The 19,907-nt window shown below is 45.8% G+C and overlaps 1 protein-coding gene across 3 annotated transcripts in view; it reads right to left on the bottom strand.

The window, feature by feature from the left end:
• Nucleotides 1-10,500: 10,500 nt before the first annotated feature.
• LOC137781538 (oxysterol-binding protein-related protein 10-like) overlaps nt 10,501-19,907 on the bottom strand; it is a 34,616-nt gene continuing 25,209 nt past the window's right edge. For all 3 annotated transcript variants that reach the window (XM_068570356.1, XM_068570357.1, XM_068570358.1), the window contains exons 9-12: nt 18,139-18,325; nt 17,355-17,537; nt 14,247-14,400; nt 10,501-13,768 (exon numbers count right to left, since the gene is read on the bottom strand). In XM_068570356.1, the coding sequence (XP_068426457.1) occupies nt 13,724-13,768; nt 14,247-14,400; nt 17,355-17,537; nt 18,139-18,325 (569 nt within the window). In that variant the 3' untranslated portion in view covers nt 10,501-13,723. The remainder of the gene's footprint in view (nt 13,769-14,246; nt 14,401-17,354; nt 17,538-18,138; nt 18,326-19,907) is intronic.

Raw genomic sequence — 19,907 nt, 5'->3', positions numbered from 1 at the left:
GGTGGTTTAAGCCCCGGCTCCGCTGGTCCCTGTCGTTGTGTCCTTGAGCAAGGCACTTAACCCTGCACACGGGGGCACACGGGGTCACACGGGGTCACACAGAGGGCACACGGGGGCACACGGGGGCACACAGAGGGCAAACAGAGGGCACACAGGGTCACACGGGGGCACACAGAGGGCACACGGGGGCACACAGAGGGCAAACAGAGGGCACACGGGGGCACACGGGGGCACACAGGGTGCTCGGGTCCCAACAACATGGCATTACCAAAGGAGCCCTAACCCTTAACCTATCCTAACCCTTAACCTATTCTAACCTTTAACCTATCCTAACCCTTAACCTATCCTAACGCTTAACCTGTCCTATCCCTTAACTTATCCTAACCCTTAACATATCCTAACCATTCACTTATTCTAACCCTTAACCTATCCTAACCCTTAACCTACCTTAACCCTTAATCTATCCTAACCGTTAACCTATCATATCCCTTAACTTATCCTAACCCTTAAGATATCCTAACCTTTAACTTATCCTAACCCTTCATTTATTCTAACCCCTAACCTATCCTAACCCTTAACCTATCCTAACCTTTATCCTATCTTAATCGTTCACTTATCCTAACCCTTTACTTATCCAAACCCTTAACCCATCCTAACCATTAACTTATCCTAACCCTTAACCTATCCTAACCCTTAACCTGTCCTAACCATTAACTTATCCTAACCCTTAACCTATCCTTACCCTTAACCTGCCCTAACCCTTAACCCATCCTAACCATTAACTTATCCTAACCCTTAACCTATCCTTACTCTTAACCTATCCTAACCCTTAACCTGTCCTAGCCCTTAACTTATCGCAACACTAACCCAGAACCACCATCTGTGTACATTGTGTGACAAAGACTTTTAATAAGTATGACGGGACAGAAGGAGTTATAGAGTTATTGGAGGAGGGTTAGGGTTAGTTGTGTCACATGACACCAGTTGTGTCACATGACATCGGCAGGTATATTAGCAAGTGTGTTTACTGGATGGCAGATCTGGGACAACAGTATAAACACGACTAATCCTGGCAGCACTCAAGGGGGTTCATATATTTTTGATGTGAAGATTGCATCAGAACAGCTCTCTTGGTTTCTCTGCCACATCCGTTGCTGACCCCGTTTCTTGTCCCGACATACTTCCCCCACTTGATTGCAACTTGTTGTCACATCGTATAGCGTTAATCTCTTAGGCTGCACACAACTAAAGCTCCAGAGGAATCCAGGACACGGGGGGTAGCCAATGTGTACACATAACTGGCTCTCGTTTGCTCATAAATAGGGCACTTCCAACAGACGGCTCTGCAGGTCCTGGTCGGTGCGACAGGAACCGGATCAGAGTCCAGTGTTTTGCCTTCTGCTCTGCACAGCTGGAGGCCGTGTGATGCTGCGGTCGCCCCTGCAGCTGCACGGCACAGAAGAGTCTGTTTTTGTTCCCCACAGACAGGACAACCCTCTGTCCTAGATACACCCCTCGTCTCAGATGCTGTGTTTATTTGGGGTTTCATCACAGCGCTGCTCGGGAGGCTCAGAGGCCTGGACCACCAGCGGTGTGTTGTGAAGAGAGCTCTTCTGCAGGGGGATGCTGGAGAGCAGCCGGGCTGGCAGAGGGGGTTCAGGGGACATGTTTGGTCAACAGACATGGAATTTTGTTAAAGGCCCAACTCTCAAGGAGGCCGATACTGTGTCCTGTTTCCATGAACCCTGAACGGAGCAGCTTCTCCGCAGTCTCGTGGCCTTTCAGGACTTGCTTGAAGAGAGGGACAGCTGTGGCTGAGATCACCCGAACCAGACCCTCCCTCAGCTTCTTGGGTTGTCTCATCGCCTTTTTGACCTGATCAAGATTTCACTGGCAATGAATGTTGATTTCAATACATTTTGATTTTCAAAAGGCGACGTGATCCACCGCTGAACCAGCGATCTGACGGTCAGTCCATGAGGACCGGGTGGTGTAGGGGGGTGGAAGTGGGTGAGAAACCCCAACAGCCTGCAGCGCTGCTGGCCTCAGTGACAACAGTTTATATTCTCACACCTCTCACCCGTAATGTCCATGATGCAAATGAAAAAACCTCCGTCACAGGTGGCTTGTTCTTTCACCAGAAAGAGCAAACAATGTTTTTAAACATTGAAACGGTCAGAAAGGAAGTTTGCAGGTTGTCGAGGGAAGATGAAACCTGTGCACTCTGAGAGATGTGAGATGTGTCTTTACGCCTCCATTGTTCCCTCACACAGGCGACACATGAGTGATGATGTCCACACCAGAGAGGGCCGGAGAGACGAGAGTGTTACTTAAACATGACCTCTGCTACTGTTACACATCGACCTTTGTATTCATGTGGCAGCGGCCGTGCATTTCAACCTCCAGCACATGAACAAGAGCAGACATGTAGTTATGCAGCCCAGGTTCATCTTGTCTTTACTTCACTCTGTTAATAAAACAACAAAAGGCACAAGTTTGCACAAGACAGAAACCACTTTTCTTCTCGTTCCACACTTCACAAGATCATTTCCTCTCCTTCCGTTTTCCCCTTCACAATAAAAGCCCCAGAAACCAACATCAGAACACTGATTCCTCGAGAGCTGTTCAAGTACTGAATATAAAAGCTGAGAGTTATAAGAAAACATGACAAAACAATCAGAAAACATGACAATCCGTGACGGATGTGGTGACGTTCCAACGCTCGCGAGCCGGCCGCACCACGTGACCGATTCAGAAACCAGTTCGTTGGTTTGCCCTGGGATTAAAAACATAAGAGGCAGCGATGTCCCTCCTTTCTCTCTGGAAGCAGCTTCATCTGCTGTGAAAGGTGTTTTATAACGCAGCTGAACTGGTCTCAAACAGCCCAGCACTGTGGGAACGTTCTATTTTTATGAAACATGAATAAAACGTTAAAGAGTAACATTACATTTAGCTGCAGCGACTCAGATGTAATCTATACACCGTAACTCTGGTTTCGTCTCTTCCTCAAGGACTTGTGGATCCGGGGCTCAAACCACCGACCTTCTCACTGAGACGGGTGTCTAACCACTGAGTCAGCCGCATCACAAACCTCTGCTCAATTAGTCGCTAGTTACCCATTTGACCCGGACATTATATCATAGACAGATAAAATATTAATAAGTTAATAATTGATGTATTGGCATCTCAAACATCATTCGTTCATTCATTAAATTCAAAGCTTCACACATGGTGTCGAGCAAATGAAGCCTCGTGAAGCTTCGGCCCATGAGCGAGCCGACTGGATGCAAAGCATCAAAGCCTCAAAGCTTCAGGAAGCTTCACCTCCATCACTACTAAAGACTGCACATGTCCTCTTGCTGCTGCTGGCAGTAAGAACCCAGCAGCTCTGCTGCAACCTCGCTTCCTGTTGACACAATGACCAATCGCAGCGCTTGTTGTTGGTCACATGGCCCTGTGACAAGTCACATGTCCAGAAGGCTCGCGGGCCGTCCCATGGAGTTCAACCTGCTACGCTACCGTAGAGAAGCAGAGGGGGAATCTGATTGGACAAGAGCTCTCCTTATCCAGCCGCCATGGCGGAAGCTGAAGAGCAGATGAAGACGGGAGCTGTGCGACCAGAAAACAAGGTGATCATCAGTACGTGTAGTGTATTTGTGAAGAACAACAGCTATGACTTAGTGGTTGTGTTGATGGCCAGCACTGAGCCACGCCCCCACCACCTGCTCTGCTCACACAGGTGTGTGATCACATGTTAGCGCCTATCATCTTTCTATATCTTATCCTGTAATACTTTGTTCAAAGACCAACATGCTTGAAGTACCGTTCATCGCTCACAAGGAGACTTTTCATTTCCACCAACATAGTCAGCCTTCTGACTGAGTCGTGTCAAAGAGAAGTTTCATTTCAGTCTTTTCTTTCTGTTTAGTTCAGTCAGATGACAAAGTAGAAGTTGTGTCATTGTTGCTGACATCAACCACTTTAGTGTTTTTAAATAGTGTATAGGTGCAGTTGCTTCATGTGGAAAATGACAAGTAGCATCACAAATATTACAATTCATGGGAAATTAAAGGAAGATATTTGTGTAATTTGTTACGTTATAGCCACTGTGTGAAAATGCTCCAGCAGCAACTAACATGCATCATGTAGGTAACAGTATTATAGCTGCCCTTCCTGCAGGTCGGTACTGTGGGATAGAAGTACCATGCAACAATGGTACAAACACACTGATATGGCCGCTGAAGGAATATGTTAGTTGTCCTTTACTCAAAGTTGAGTTACAAGCAATAAAATAAGCGTTGAAATGATCTTATAGTTCAAACACAAAAACATTAAGGCACAATGGTGAAGCGAGGGAAAGAACATCTGTGTCATTGTTCCTTTTGTGTTGGTCTCATATTATCTCAATGTGACTAATGTATTCATCTGTACAGGAAACCGGACCACAGACCCTCCACGCCGGATTCGACCACTGAGGGACTGACCTTCGGTTCAGGGGGTTTAGTTTAGCCCAAAATCACAAACTCCTCTCAGAGCGGTACAGTCTGTCATGACGTCGCGTCCCAGGACCTCACACCAGGATCAACTCCCCAAATAAAGATAGAAAACCTTTAACAGGGAAACAGCAAGAAGCTTCATAGAGCAACAGGATCCTCTATCAGGATGGACAGAAGCAACAGATGTCATGTGACCAGGATGGACAGAAGCAACAAATGTCATGTGACCAGGATGGACAGAAGCAACAGATGTCATGTGACCAGGATGGACAGAAGCAACAGATGTCATGTGACTAGAATGATCAACAGAGTTACAGCTCATTACATGAATATGACAGAAACATTCATATGAGTAGTATACATATCGTACATATAATGAGTACATAGAATGAGTAGTATACATATCGTACATATAATGAGTAGTATACACATGTACATATAATGAGTAGTATACACATGTACATATAATGAGTAGTATACATATCGTACATTTAATCAGTAGTGTACACATGTACATATAATGAGTAGTATACACATGTACATATAATGAGTAGTATACATATCGTACATTTAATCAGTAGTGTACACATGTACATATAATGAGTAGTATACACATGTACATATAATGAGTAGTATACATATCGTACATATAATGAGTAGTATACACATGTACATATAATGAGTAGTATACACATGTACATATAATGAGTAGTATGTGACATTGACACATATCAGCAGAAATTGTATATAAGAAGTTCATGTAGTAGTAGTTGGTTTGTGAAATAGCTTTATGTAGCCTTGAGTTTGACAGATTGGTCGTCGACATCTTGTTTTTTTGTGACATGAGAGCGCGAAGTACAACTGAACTCCGAAAATTACATTTGTCGGTGACCAAATTAAAAATTCTATCTAGTGAAAACACACTAAAACAACACTGTAGTAACGGTCTGTCAATCACCTTGTAGCCCCGCCCCTAAAGCGTCCCCTCATTATGGTCTGTTTGACTCTAACAGACCATAATGTACTAAATGAACATCATGCTGTATAGAAGAAGACTAGAAACTAGAGATTGAGACATAAACTCATGTTTACAATGTTTACTGAGGGAATACATCAAGAGAGAAGTAGAGTCACTTATATAGACTTCTATACAACCAGAGGAGTCGCCCCCTGGTGGTCAGGAGAGAGAATGCAGCTTTAACACATGAAGCATAGACTTCTATACAACCAGAGGAGTCGCCCCCTGGTGGTCAGGAGAGAGAATGCAGCTTTAACACATGAAGCATAGACTTCTATACAACCAGAGGAGTCGCCCCCTGGTGGTCAGGAGAGAGAATGCAGCTTTAACACATGAAGCATAGACTTCTATACAACCAGAGGAGTCGCCCCCTGGTGGTCATGAGAGAGAATGCAGCTTTAACACATGAAGCATAGACTTCTATACAACCAGAGGAGTTGCCCCCTGGTGGTCAGGAGAGAGAATGCAGCTTTAACACATGAAGCATAGACTTCTATACAACCAGAGGAGTCGCCCTCTGGTGGTCAGGAGAGAGAATGCAGCTTTAACACATGAAGCATAGACTTCTATACAACCAGAGGAGTCGCCCCCTGGTGGTCATGAGAGAGAATGCAGCTTTAACACATGAAGCATAGACTTCTATACAACCAGAGGAGTCGCCCCCTGGTGGTCAGGAGAGAGAATGCAGCTTTAACACATGAAGCATAGACTTCTATACAACCAGAGGAGTCGCCCCCTGGTGGTCAGGAGAGAGAATGCAGCTTTATCACATGAAGCAAAGACTTCTATACAACCAGAGGAGTCGCCCCCTGGTGGTCAGGAGAGAGAATGCAGCTTTATCATATGAAGCAAAGACTTCTATACAACCAGAGTAGTGGTTTGGATGGTTTTGTTTATTAATCAACGATCCTGATGAATTTTTGTGAATTTTACTTTGACAAGTTGTTTTCATTGAGCGTTATTTCTAAAATCCGTTTGTCTCTCCAAAGCTTCCGTAGTCCCGTCTTTCGCTCACAATAGTTATTGTTTTATTTCTGAGGGTAAGTTGTGGGGAAAATGATGTCGCCCTGTTTGTTCTTGTGACCATGGCGACACGTGGTGATGCTCACTCACATGCTCACGTGTTCAGCTGCTGCGTCATCACGACGGTAACGTCTGTGTTTTGTGGCTGTTTCATTTGGTGCTGTTTGTTTTATCTACATGCGGCCGTCATGACGTATATTGTAAATTCTGTGGTTTTGCGTGTTTAGGAAGCTGATGATGTGCAGAGTGAGAGACCAGAAAGCAAAGTGTGTGTGTGTGTGTGTGTGTGTGTGTGTGTGTGTGTGTGTGTGTGTGTGTGTGTGTGTGTGTTATTGTCTTCTGTAGGTCTGTGTTTTTTTTTGTTTAGTGTTGGAATGTTTCTGCTGAGTCACTCTAGCGTACTCAGTTATTTATTTTGTCCACTTGTGGTCGCTGTTTTACGCTTTCATGTCACGATCCTGAGTGGTAAAATAAAATCTCTGGAGATTATGGCTCCTGGTAAATACAATAGTAATTTAATCCTATTGGAAGCAACCACACGCAGGGTGAGCATATGAGCTGACTGTGGGCCTGGACTATGCACTGGACTGGGGGCTCTGGGCGGAGGACTGGTCCGGTCTTCCTGCTCTGCACTGTGTGGGTCAGAGTATTGTTGTGTAGTGTAACCGCTGCATGAGCTTTACTGTCGGTCTGAATGCACTGTGGACGAGCAGAACCGTACAGGACTCTGCATGCACACGGCAGGCTGGTCGGAGGGGGCGTGTCCTGGTGACGAGTCAGGACACTGATTCTTGTTCCACATGCTTCACAGAGAGAGGCGACTGGTCCATCTTCTCTCAGCTTCCTGATTGACAGCAGCATTAAAACATCAGGCTCAGAGGTTGGACATAAAAACAGAAACACCTGTCAATTCAAGAGCAGCACAAGCGTCCTCCGAGATGACCAACCAAAGCAGAACCTTCATGGAGCTTTTATTGCACGGTTGTTGTTTTGTACTGCATTTGTTTGGCCTTTAAATGATATAACTGGATAATGCTTTTCTTTTTTATCAAGAAATTTCACAATGAGACCGAAACCTGTGACTGTGTCTCCTAAACTTGATATCAGCTTGATGTCGTTAAAACACTTTAATGAGCACTTCTCACACCCACACACACACACACACACACACACACACACACACACACACTGACCCACACACACGTCACCGGCCTGCTGATCTGAACAGTACTTAGTTAACATTCTGAAGTACTTTACTTGAGATAATTCATGTTATATCACTTCATACTTCTACTCATGTTAGAGGGAAATAGTTCATATGGAACATTCCACTTTTAATAAATGATCTGTTCTCTTCTTGAGAACTGACAATAGTCCCCACTAGATGCATATTTCATCCTATTTCCGCCATGTTTGCCGATAGCTACAGCGACCGAACTCATTGTTGGTTTGAGTTTTTATGTGATTATATGATTGTTGGCAATAAGTAAACGTAGAATAATCAGCATCTCATTAAAAATGTCTCACCGCGAGGTACTGTGGTGATGACAGAGCAGACACACAGCTGTTCATGGTGTAGGTCCTACAGTCCAGCTCCTGGTCTCTCTTCACCGAGAGCTCCTGGTCTCTCTTCACCGAGAGCTCCTGGTCTCTCTTCCCCAAGATCTCCTGGTCTCTCTTCACCGAGAGCTCCTGGTCTCTCTTCCCCGAGAGCTCCTGGTCTCTCTTTACCAAGAGCTCCTGGTCTCTGGTCCTGCATGAGCTGGTTCTCCATTTGCTAGTTCTTCATGAGCCGGTCCTTCATGAGCTGGTCCTCCATGAGCTAGTTCTTCATGAGCCGGTCCTTCATAAGCCGGTCCTTCATGAGCTGGTCCTCCATGAGCTAGTTCTTCATGAGCAGGTCCTTCATGAGCTGGTCCTTCATGAGCTAGTTCTTCATGAGCTGGTCCTCCATGAGCTAGTTCTTCATGAGCTGGTCCTTCATGAGCTGGTCCTCCATGAGCTAGTTCTTCATGAGCTGGTCCTCCATGCGCTAGTTCTTCATGAGCCGGTCCTTCATGAGCTGGTTCTCCATTAGTTAGTTCTTCATGAGCTGGTCCTTCATGAGATGGTCCTTCATGAGCCGGTCCTTCATGAGCTGGTTCTCCATTAGCTAGTTCTTCATGAGCTGGTCCTTCATGAGCTGGTCCTTCATGAGCTGGTTCTCCATGAGCTGGTCCTCCATGAGCTGGTCCTCCATTAGCTGGTCCTCCATTAGCTAGTTCTTTATGAGCTGGTCCTTCATGAGCTGGTTCTCCATTAGCTAGTTCTTCATGAGCTGGTCCTTCATGAGCTGGTCCTCCATGAGCTAGTTCTTCATGAGCTGGTCCTCCATGAGCTGGTCCTTTATGAGCTGGTCCTTCATGAGCTGGTCCTCCATGAGCTAATTCTTCATAAGCTGGTCCTTCCTGAGCTGGTTCTCCATGAGCTAGTTCTTCATGAACTGGTCCTCCATGAGCTAATTCTTCATAAGCTGGTCCTTCCTGAGCTGGTTCTCCATGAGCTAGTTCTTCATGAACTGGTCCTTCATGAGCTGGTCCTTCATGAGCTGGTCCTTCATGAGCTGGTCTAAGGACTAAGGAGTAAGGAATGAGGAATGAGGACTAAGGAATGAGGAATGAGGACTAAGGAATGAGGACTAAAGAATAAGGAATGAGGAATGAGGACTAAGGAATGAGGACTAAGGAATAGGGAATCAGGACTAAGGAATGAGGAATGAGGACTAAGGAATGAGGACTAAAGAATGAGAAATGAGGACTAAGGAATGAGGACTAAGGAATAAGGAATGAGGACTAAGGAATAAGGAATGAGGACTAAGGAATGAGGAATGAGGTCCAGTTCTTCTAGCAGCGCACATCTTCTACTGCTGATCCCTGTGATGAGCCCATTCACACCACAATTCAAGTCCCAGGTGTTGAGCCAACTGCTTTCAGCTGCATAAATGGGGAGTCATCTTAGGACACACACACAGACACACAAACACAAACACACACACACACACACAGACACAGAGGGAATAACCTGGCTGATATTGTGGTGATAGTAAAGAGAATCTCACGGGACAAACCATGGTAACATGAGAATACAGGAAGGAGCTTCTGAACCAGAGGAAGCAGCCGGCCGCGTCCGACCAGCACGTCCAGAAGATACCGACGTTTGATTCTTACTACTTAGTATTTAGATTTATTTATAAGAAATCACAACATTTGTAAGATAATTTCTACTGTTATTTCATTGTAACTGTGAAAGTGCATCATTGATATTACCCCAATATAGTTTGAGAAAGTCTTTCCCTCATATCTCTGGATTAATCTTAGCGTGCCATTTCTGCTCGGCCACCAGAGGGCAGCACACACTAAAGCTGTTTCCAGCCTCCTCACAGGGTTCTCCATCTTCTGTGGAGCTCTCTAATCATAACTGCCTTTGTGTCATCTGCTCAGTGGTGAGAATTAAGTACATATACTCAAGTACTTTTCTTATGTACGATGTGGAGGTACTTAATACGTGTAGTCCACAATATTTCTCCTCTTAATGAATATAATCACTTCAGGCATGAGTTTCTTAGAGCTTCACCTTTGACACATGACTCATGTAATCAAGCGACCATGATTGTCCTTAAACAAAACTACTGAGCCCGTAAAAGAGTCACATGACGCCACCTCAGCCAGCTTGGTTCCAATAATGTAAAACTGATACAATATGTACATACAACACTACGAACTTTAACCTTTGAGTATAACTTACTTTGAGTACATTGTATTTACTTGTAACAGAGTATGTTTACACTAATAATTAGTGGTATTATGTACATGAACTGCTTCCTCTATGTTTCCCCAACGATTCATCTAACTTGAAATAACTGACTTGACTTCAACCTGGTACGTTTACTTACAATCTACACGTTAAGTCAACTTACATGTTACGAACTCCATTTTAAACACGGCAAGTGAATTCAACTTGTTGGTTCTAAGAGAACCGAGACATCAGGAGGCAGATGTGAGAAGATCTTTATTTTAAAAACTACTACAGAGCTGGATCGCTCCCCGCCCCCCTGAGTACTGGACTATGTGTTGCATAGCTGTGTTTACTACAAGGGTCAGATGAAGACAACGAACCCAGCGGCTCCACTTCAACTCTTCTGCTGAAGACTGAGAACACTTCTGGACTCATGGTTTTAGCATCAAGTCCACGGCTTCACAGGACTACAATAGTCCATGTTGGTGTTGGGACTCGCATAAGAAGGCAGCCCAGTGGACAGCTGGACCGGTGCAGTGATCCTGATCCTCACTCCCAATAGTCCACCCTGAGCTCTCTGGCTCTGACCTGGTCCAGACGGCCGACACTGAGCACCAGACGCATCTCCCTCTGAACAAGTTGGCGGTGAGGAAACATTACTGGATGTCTAATCTTTGAGGAGATGGAGTTTTGGTTTGACACGCCTCAGAGGTAGAGCAGCTCATTAGTGGGGGGAGCCAGAGAACTGCAGGGCCAATCAAGTTCAAGTTATGACAAGGAACTTTCATCTGGTCTGGATTCTGGTGTCCCAGGTGGACAAAGGCTGAGTGTTTGTGAGCACCACAGCTTCATGCTGTGAGCACCTGCAGCCGCCAGATCTCACTGCAGCAGGATCTGACAGTCAGTCCTGGTTCTGGCTGCCCCTCGTCCTGGTTCTGGTTGCCCCTCAGTCCTGATTCTGATTGTCCCTCAGCTCGTCACCCCCAGTGGGTCTCCAGATGCAGCGTCTCTCCGTCTGCTTCCTGCCTGAGTCGAGGACTAGGTCGTCCAGGACTAGGTCGTCCAGGAATAGGTTGTCCTGGTCTAGGTCGTCCTGGACTAGGTCGTCCAGGATAGGTCTCCTGGTCTAGGTCGTCCAGGAATAAGTCGTCCAGGACTAGGTCGTCCAGGTCTAGGTCGTCCAGGAATAGGTCGTCCAGGAATAGGTCGTCCTGGTCTAGGTCGTCCAGGAATAGGTCGTCCAGGAATAGGTCGTCCTGGACTAAGTCGTCCAGGACAGGTCTCCTGGTCTAGGTCTCCTGGTCTAGGTCGTCCAGGAATAGGTCGTCTAGGAATAGGTCGTCCAGAAATAGGTCATCCAGGAATAGGTCGTCCAGGACTAGGTCGTCCTGGTCTATGTCGTCCAGGACTAGGTCTCCTGGTCTAGGTCTCCTGTTGGTCGTACTGTTCTTTGGTCGGCGGGGAGGTCAACACCTCCAGGAGGTCCGGCTGAAGTCTGAGCTGAAGGAGTTCCTGGTCTCGTCGGCTCAGACGCAGGTCTGACGCAGCACCAGCGTCACATGACCAGCTCAACGATCCTGAGAGTAACTTTAACAAACCATTAAAACTGATACAAAGATGGAAGTCTGCTCAAAATGTTCATTTGAACAGGAATCGTCGCACCGTGATATAGTCTTGGCTGTCCCAAGTCCGTAAAGAATCATCTGACGGACAAACACAGCGACGGGCTGCGCATGGAGATAGAGGGAAGTGAGGAAGACCCTGTTCTCCACTTCAGGATCAAGTCCCTGTTCCATGAGACGTTTAGCTGGAGACACTTGCTGTAACTTCATGGCTGCCTGGAGGCTTTCTGAGGTCATGACCCTGAAGTGGACCTCAATATGAAACATGTCTCCCCTAAAACAAGCTCTGCATGCGAAGTGGAAAGAGTTACAATACAGAGAAGATGCATCTTCATCCCAGACCTGAAGCTGTTGTTTACCAAGAGTTCCTCGTCCTCACAACACACATCGCTCACATGTTACAGTCTGCGCCATGGCCTCCTTAGTCTTTATATTCCACAGTCTACATAGACTACACACGCTACATAGTCTACATACATTCTACATAGTCTAAATAGTCGACAAAGTCTACATATTCTACATATAGTCTACATTGTCTACATATAGTCTACGTAGTCAACATACAGTGTAGTCTACATATAGTCTACATAGTCTACATGTAGTCTACATAGTATACACAGTCTACATATAGTCTACATATAGTCTATATAGTATACATAGTGTACCTATAGTCTACATAGTCTACATATAGTCTACATAGTATACATAAAACTGTTGTGAAATAGACAATGTTGTTCAGTACTTCTTCTCCAAGTGTCCTCTTCTCCACTTGTCCTCTTCTCCAACTGTCCTCTTCTCCACTTGTCCTCTTCTCCAAGTGTCCTCTTCTCCACTTGTCCTCTTCTCCAAGTGTCCTCTTCTCCACTTGTCCTCTTCTCCACTTGTCCTCTTCTCCAAGTGTCCTCTTCTCCAAGTGTCCTCTTCTCCACTTGTCCTCTTCTCCAAGTGTCCTCTTCTCCAAGTGTCCTCTTCTCCACTTGTCCTCTTCTCCAAGTGTCCTCTTCTCCACTTGTCCTCTTCTCCACTTGTCCTCTTCTCCACTTGTCCTCTTCTTCAAGTGTCCTGTTCTCCACTTGTCCTCTTCTCCACTTGTCCTCTTCTTCAAGTGTCCTCTTCTCCACTTGTCCTCTTCTCCACTTGTCCTCTTCTTCAAGTGTCCTGTTCTCCACTTGTCCTCTTCTCCACTTGTCCTCTTCTTCAAGTGTCCTCTTCTCCACTTGTCCTCTTCTCCACTTGTCCTCTTCAACAAGTGTCCTCTTCTCCACTTGTCCTCTTCTCCAAGTGTCCTCTTCTCCACTTGTCCTCTTCTCCAAGTGTCCTCTTGTCCTTTTCTTCAAGTGTCCTCTTCTTCAAGTGTCCTCTTCTTCAAGTGTCCTCTTCTCCACTTGTCCTCTTCTCCTCTTGTCCTTTTCTCCACGTGTCCTCTTCTCCACTTGTCCTCTTCTCCACTTGTCCTCTTCAACAAGTGTCCTCTTCTCCAAGTGTCCTCTTCTCCACTTGTCCTCTTCTCCAAGTGTCCTCTTCTCCACTTGTCCTCTTCTTCAAGTGTCCTCTTCTTCAAGTGTCCTCTTCTCCACTTGTCCTCTTCTCCTCTTGTCCTTTTCTCCACGTGTCCTCTTCTCCACTTGTCCTCTTCTCCTCTTGTCCTTTTCTCCACTTGTCCTCTTCTCCACTTGTCCTCTTCTCCATGTGTCCTCTTCTCCACTTGTCCTCTTCTCCATGTGTCCTCTTCCCTCACTCCTCTCCTCTCTAGTCGTCTGTGTTTGGATCGCTGCTTCCGAGGCTCCTGTTCAGTGAGCTTTCCACAGAGGATTGTGGTACACCCAGCCTTCACCCTAAACACACACACACACACACACACACACACACACACACACACACACACACACACACACACACACACACACACATTATGGTCTGATTGTTAAGGCATCAGTTCAATTACATTTATTTTACATTTATCTCAACCTTTAACGGTGAGAAAAAGGAAGAAACCTGCAACTAATAATAAAAACAGCAGCGGTGGATACAATATTATAATAATGATGATGATAAAAACATTAGTGATAGCAGAACTAGAAATGTGACTAATAATAATAATAATAATGACAGGAGGCACGACCACGCCACAAGTCACATGACTTTGTGACAGTGTGTAAATTCATCAGCTATATATGCGATGTTGTTTTCAGGCCCTGGGACCAACGGCTGTTTCTTTGGGTTCGAGGTTGACCTGGTCCTCCTAATGGGCTCCTGTGTGCGATGCAACAGGACCTGTAGCTGGTCCCGTAGTGATGTCATGGCGGCGCTCACCTCTTTGATGAAGTAGCTGGGTGTCCAGGTCGTCTTGGCGGCCGCTCTCTGCTTGCCCTCCCTGCGCTGCCTCTCTTCCAGCCGCTGCTTGTGTTCTGTGGCTGCGTCCATGTTCCCCGCCTTCAGCGCCGCTGTGACGCGCTGCCAAAGACGCCTGCAGACAACGAGGAGGGAGAGCAGAGCACCTGTTATGATGCATGGAAGCAGAGCACCTGTTATGATGCATGGAAGCAGAGCACCTGTTATGATGCATGGAAGCAGAGCACCTGTTATGATGCATGGAAGCAGAGCACCTGTTATGACGCATGGAAGCAGAGCACCTGTTATGATGCATGGAAGCAGAGCACCTGTTATGATGCATGGAAGCAGAGCACCTGTTATGACGTCTGGAAGCAGAGCACCTGTTATGATGCATGGAAGCAGAGCACCTGTTATGATGCATGGAAGCAGAGCACCTGTTATGACGTCTGGAAGCAGGAGACGTGAGCAACAGTTTGACTTTCATTGAGCAGCTTCATACGTGTGCATGTGCTCAGGCAGCCGGCATCAGGAAAGCTGTGTTTTCCATTCAGGCCTCTGGGCTTAATGAATGAGGATATTTACATCCGCCACCATACAGCGAAGGGTCCTAGATTCTAATCAATGATGAATAAGGTCTCTGGTTATGATCAGTGAGTGGTGGGTAACACAACGGAGCTCACCGGACGCTGATGAACAACATCATTTCCTCCAGAATGTGTATCCCTTCATGTATATCTGGTCTCCTTTTGTTATACAGCTACTTGTATTGGATATTATATTTTATCTGACAACTTAAAATAGTGAGAACTGTGTTTATCTGTAGATGAAGAACAAATAACCTGCCGTGTCCGCTGAAGTCCTAAATAAGAGTGCAATAGAGCACCAGTGTTACTAGTGCTCTATTGCACTAGCAACACTGGTGCTCTATTGCACTAGCAACACTGGTGCTCCGTTGCACTAGCAACACTGGTGCTCTATTGCACTAGCAACACTGGTGCTCTATTGCACTAGCAACACTGGTGCTCCGTTGCACTAGCAACACTGGTGCTCTATTGCACTAGCAACACTGGTGCTCTGTTGCACTAGCAACACTGGTGCTCTATTGCACTAGCAACACTGGTGCTCTATTGCACTAGCAACACTGGTGCTCCGTTGCACTAGTAACACTGGTGCTCTATTGCACTAGTAACACTGGTGCTCCGTTGCACTAGTAACACTGGTGCTCTGTTGCACTAGCAACACTGGTGCTCTGTTGCACTAGCAACACTGGTGCTCCGTTGCACTAGCAACACTGGTGCTCTATTGCACTAGCAACACTGGTGCTCTATTGCACTAGCAACACTGGTGCTCCGTTGCACTAGTAACACTGGTGCTCTATTGCACTAGTAACACTGGTGCTCCGTTGCACTAGTAACACTGGTGCTCTGTTGCACTAGCAACACTGGTGCTCTATTGCACTAGCAACACTGGTGCTCTATTGCACTAGCAACACTGGTGCTCCGTTGCACTAGTAACACTGGTGCTCCGTTGCACTAGTAACACTGGTGCTCTATTGCACTAGTAACACTGGTGCTCTATTGCACTAGCAACACTGGTGCTCTGTTGCACTAGTAACACTGGTGCTCTGTTGCACTTGTAACACTGGTGCTCTATTGCACTAGTAACACTGGTGCTCTGTTGCACTAGTAACACTGGTGCTCTATTGCACTAGTAACACTGGTGCTCTATTGCACTAGTAACACTGGTGCTCTATTGCACTTGTAACACTGGTGCTCTATTGCACTAGTAACACTGGTGCTCTGTTGCACTAGTAACACTGGTGCTCTATTGCACTAGCAACACTGGTGCTCCGTTGCACTAGTAACACTGGTGCTCTATTGCACTAGTAACACTGGTGCTCCGTTGCACTAGTAACACTGGTGCTCTATTGCACTAGTAACACTGGTGCTCTGTTGCACTAGTAACACTGGTGCTCTGTTGCACTAGTAACACTGGTGCTCCGTTGCACTAGTAACACTGGTGCTCTATTGCACTAGTAACACTGGTGCTCTATTGCACTAGTAACACTGGTGCTCTATTGCACTAGTAACACTGGTGCTCCGTTGCACTAGTAACACTGGTGCTCTATTGCACTAGTAACACTGGTGCTCCGTTGCACTAGTAACACTGGTGCTCTATTGCACTAGTAACACTGGTGCTCTATTGCACTAGTAACACTGGTGCTCTATTGCACTAGTAACACTGGTGCTCCGTTGCACTAGTAACACTGGTGCTCTATTGCACTAGTAACACTGGTGCTCTATTGCACTAGTAACACTGGTGCTCTATTGCACTAGTAACACTGGTGCTCTATTGCACTAGTAACACTGGTGCTCTGTTGCACTAGTAACACTGGTGCTCTGTTGCACTAGTAACACTGGTGCTCTGTTGCACTAGCAACACTGGTGCTCTGTTGCACTAGCAACACTGGTGCTCTATTGCACTAGCAACACTGGTGCTCTATTGCACTAGTAACACTGGTGCTCTATTGCACTAGCAACACTGGTGCTCTATTGCACTAGTAACACTGGTGCTCTGTTGCACTAGTAACACTGGTGCTCTATTGCACTAGCAACACTGGTGCTCTATTGCACTAGCAACACTGGTGCTCTATTGCACTAGCAACACTGGTGCTCTATTGCACTAGTAACACTGGTGCTCTATTGCACTAGTAACACTGGTGCTCTATTGCACTAGTAACACTGGTGCTCTGTTGCACTAGTAACACTGGTGCTCTGTTGCACTAGTAACACTGGTGCTCTGTTGCACTAGTAACACTGGTGCTCTGTTGCACTAGTAACACTGGTGCTCCGTTGCACTAGCAACACTGGTGCTCTGTTGCACTAGTAACACTGGTGCTCTATTGCACTAGCAACACTGGTGCTCCGTTGCACTAGTAACACTGGTGCTCTATTGCACTAGTAACACTGGTGCTCTGTTGCACTAGTAACACTGGTGCTCCGTTGCACTAGCAACACTGGTGCTCTGTTGCACTAGTAACACTGGCAGCATCTTGTATTCTGTCAAGAAACAGAGCCGCAGACCCACCGTGACTCAAAGGGGCCCTGTGTCTCGAGAGGCTGGATCTTCTTCTTGATGATTGGCTGCTTGGAGGTGTCAATCACCTTGCTGTCCCCGTTGCTGTAGCTGAACTCCAGCAGCCCGTTCCACTCGCCCTGCGCCTTGCACACCACGCTTCCTGTCTGCTGCTGCTTCACCTCTGCTGTTACCCTGAGGAGTCCACAAGAAGGTCTTTAGCAATCCTGACTGATGAGCACACATTATTATTATTATTAATATTATTATTATTAATAATAATATTAATAATAATAATAATATCAGCCACATTTTGCACAGATTGCCATTTGTAATTTTTGTTTGAATGTGATGCCTTTCACCAAAGAATGATCACATCAGCATCAAGAGACACTTGCACCTATACAGCTAAATAGGTGCCATATATGTGCTATATAGCACCTATATAGCTTTATAGCACATATATAGTTATATATGTGTGCTATACAGCTATATAGCACACATATAGCTTTAAAGCACATATATAGTTATATATGTACTATACAGCTATATAGCACCTATATAGCTGTATAGTACATGTATAACTATATAGCTATATAGTATAACTATATAGCTATATAGTATAACTATATAGCTATATAGTATAACTATATAGCTATATAGTTATACTATATAGTTATACTATATAGCTATATAGTTATATAACTATATAGCTATAGCTATATAGTTATACATCTGCTATACAGCTTTTTTTGTCACAAATAAGGTTTTTGGGGGTCAGTTGGTTTCTGCCTACCTGTGTACCTTTCCCCCGTAGAAGGGTTTGGTGTGGAACGTGACAGTGGCAGAGTACCCACTCTTGGCACAATTGATAGTGACCTTCCCTCCAAGTTCCACCCACGGCACCGTCAGGATGGAGCGGGCGTAGGCACAGGGCAGGGTGAACACATACTCCTCATCATGTTCCAACAAGTACAGCACACCTGGGACACAGGACAGATTCAAGAGACCGCAGGAAGAAACAGCTGCAGATGCTGTGCTGGAGATGACGCTGAACTGCTCAGTAGCCTCCTCTGGAGCATCAGTGTGCTCAGGTACGCGCTACGTTCAGTGTCTCGCTTACAACACTACGGCGTCTACAGGAACCAACAGCGTCTGCATGCAAAGGTCTTTTTCAAAGGAAGTCAACTCTATTTCTGCTTTACTGATGCAACATGCTACTTGCTTTCAGCAGGTCGTTGGTTCAGCTTAAAGATCGTGCTTTGGTTTGAAGTAATTATACTGTTACGTGCAATAAGAGGGTTGTATGTAACTGCCCTTTAGTTACATTCCACCGCTACGAACAACTCAACTTAGTGTAACGCAATGGAAGCCCACACACTTCCTCTTATTACTCACAGTCAATTCAGTTTATTTTATACAACCCAAAATCACAGGACCTCACATGGGATCAGGAAAAACTAGATGACAGGATGACCGGGGCTCATTAATCCTGACATGACCTCTATCTCCAGCAAAGGAGTGCTTTTGTGTCATATTCTTGGAATCCCTCCTGAAGGACTCACTTCTTTGATCGCCGTGGTGCAAACGAAGAGAGTCAGCGTTATACAGAGTGAAAAGACGCTCCTGATCCCCACCGACATGAGCAGAGATGTAGAACGTCTGCCTCTATAACTCCACCTTTACTGGGTGGATGGCCCTGAGGGTTCATACTGACGTTCATGCTCCCCAGAGGATCAGTCGTACACAGCAAAATGGGTAGTGTTACTTAGTGTTAATTTTCCATCCATCCATTATCTTAACTGCTTATCCTCATTAGGGTCGCGGGGCGCTGGAGCCAATCCCAGCTGTCAGGAGGTGAAGGCAGAGTTCACCTGGACAAGTCTCCAGTCCATCACAGGACAGACAGACAACCATTCACACTCACATTCACACCTACGGGACAGTTAGAGTCCAGTTAACCTCTGCAGCATGTCTTTGGACTGTGGGAGGAAGCCGGAGAACCTGGAGAGAACCCACGCTGCCATGGGGAGAACATGCAGACTCCACACAGAAGGACCTGCAGACCGGGATCCGAACCCTCCCTGGGCGGGGTCGTTTAGGCGAGTTAACGCAATGCACTCCTGACTAAGTTATCTACACCTACGGTTATTTAGTAATCTTTCTATTCTACTTACATCCTGATGGAGTTTGACAGGACGACCCAGCATGCAGTTCAGCGGTGTAACTTTATGAATGTGAAACCCTGAATTAAGTTCTTATCGCTGTTATATATTCAGACTTTCATGCGTCACAGGATGATGCAGAGTGTTGCATATTAACACAATTTAGTGTAAAAAACACATTTTCATGTGTCATAAGACAACACTGAGGGTTAGATATTAACGCTATGAAAGAGTTAAAATATTAACACTATCCAAAGTGTAGATTTAACTCTGAACCCGAGTGGATTATATAAACACTGGCATAGTGTTGATCTTAACACTATGGGAGTTAATTTCACACTTCTGATTTTACTGTGTACTGAGCATGGTGATCCGTTGTAAGGTCCTGTTGGCTCTGCCT

The sequence above is a fragment of the Clinocottus analis genome, unplaced genomic scaffold, assembly GCF_023055335.1.
Source record: "Clinocottus analis isolate CAN_PGR_092001 unplaced genomic scaffold, fCliAna1.0.p SCAF_9, whole genome shotgun sequence".
NCBI lineage: Eukaryota > Metazoa > Chordata > Actinopteri > Perciformes > Cottidae > Clinocottus > Clinocottus analis.
Note: the sequence above shows the minus strand (reverse complement) of the source record. Positions and strands in the feature narration are given on the sequence as shown.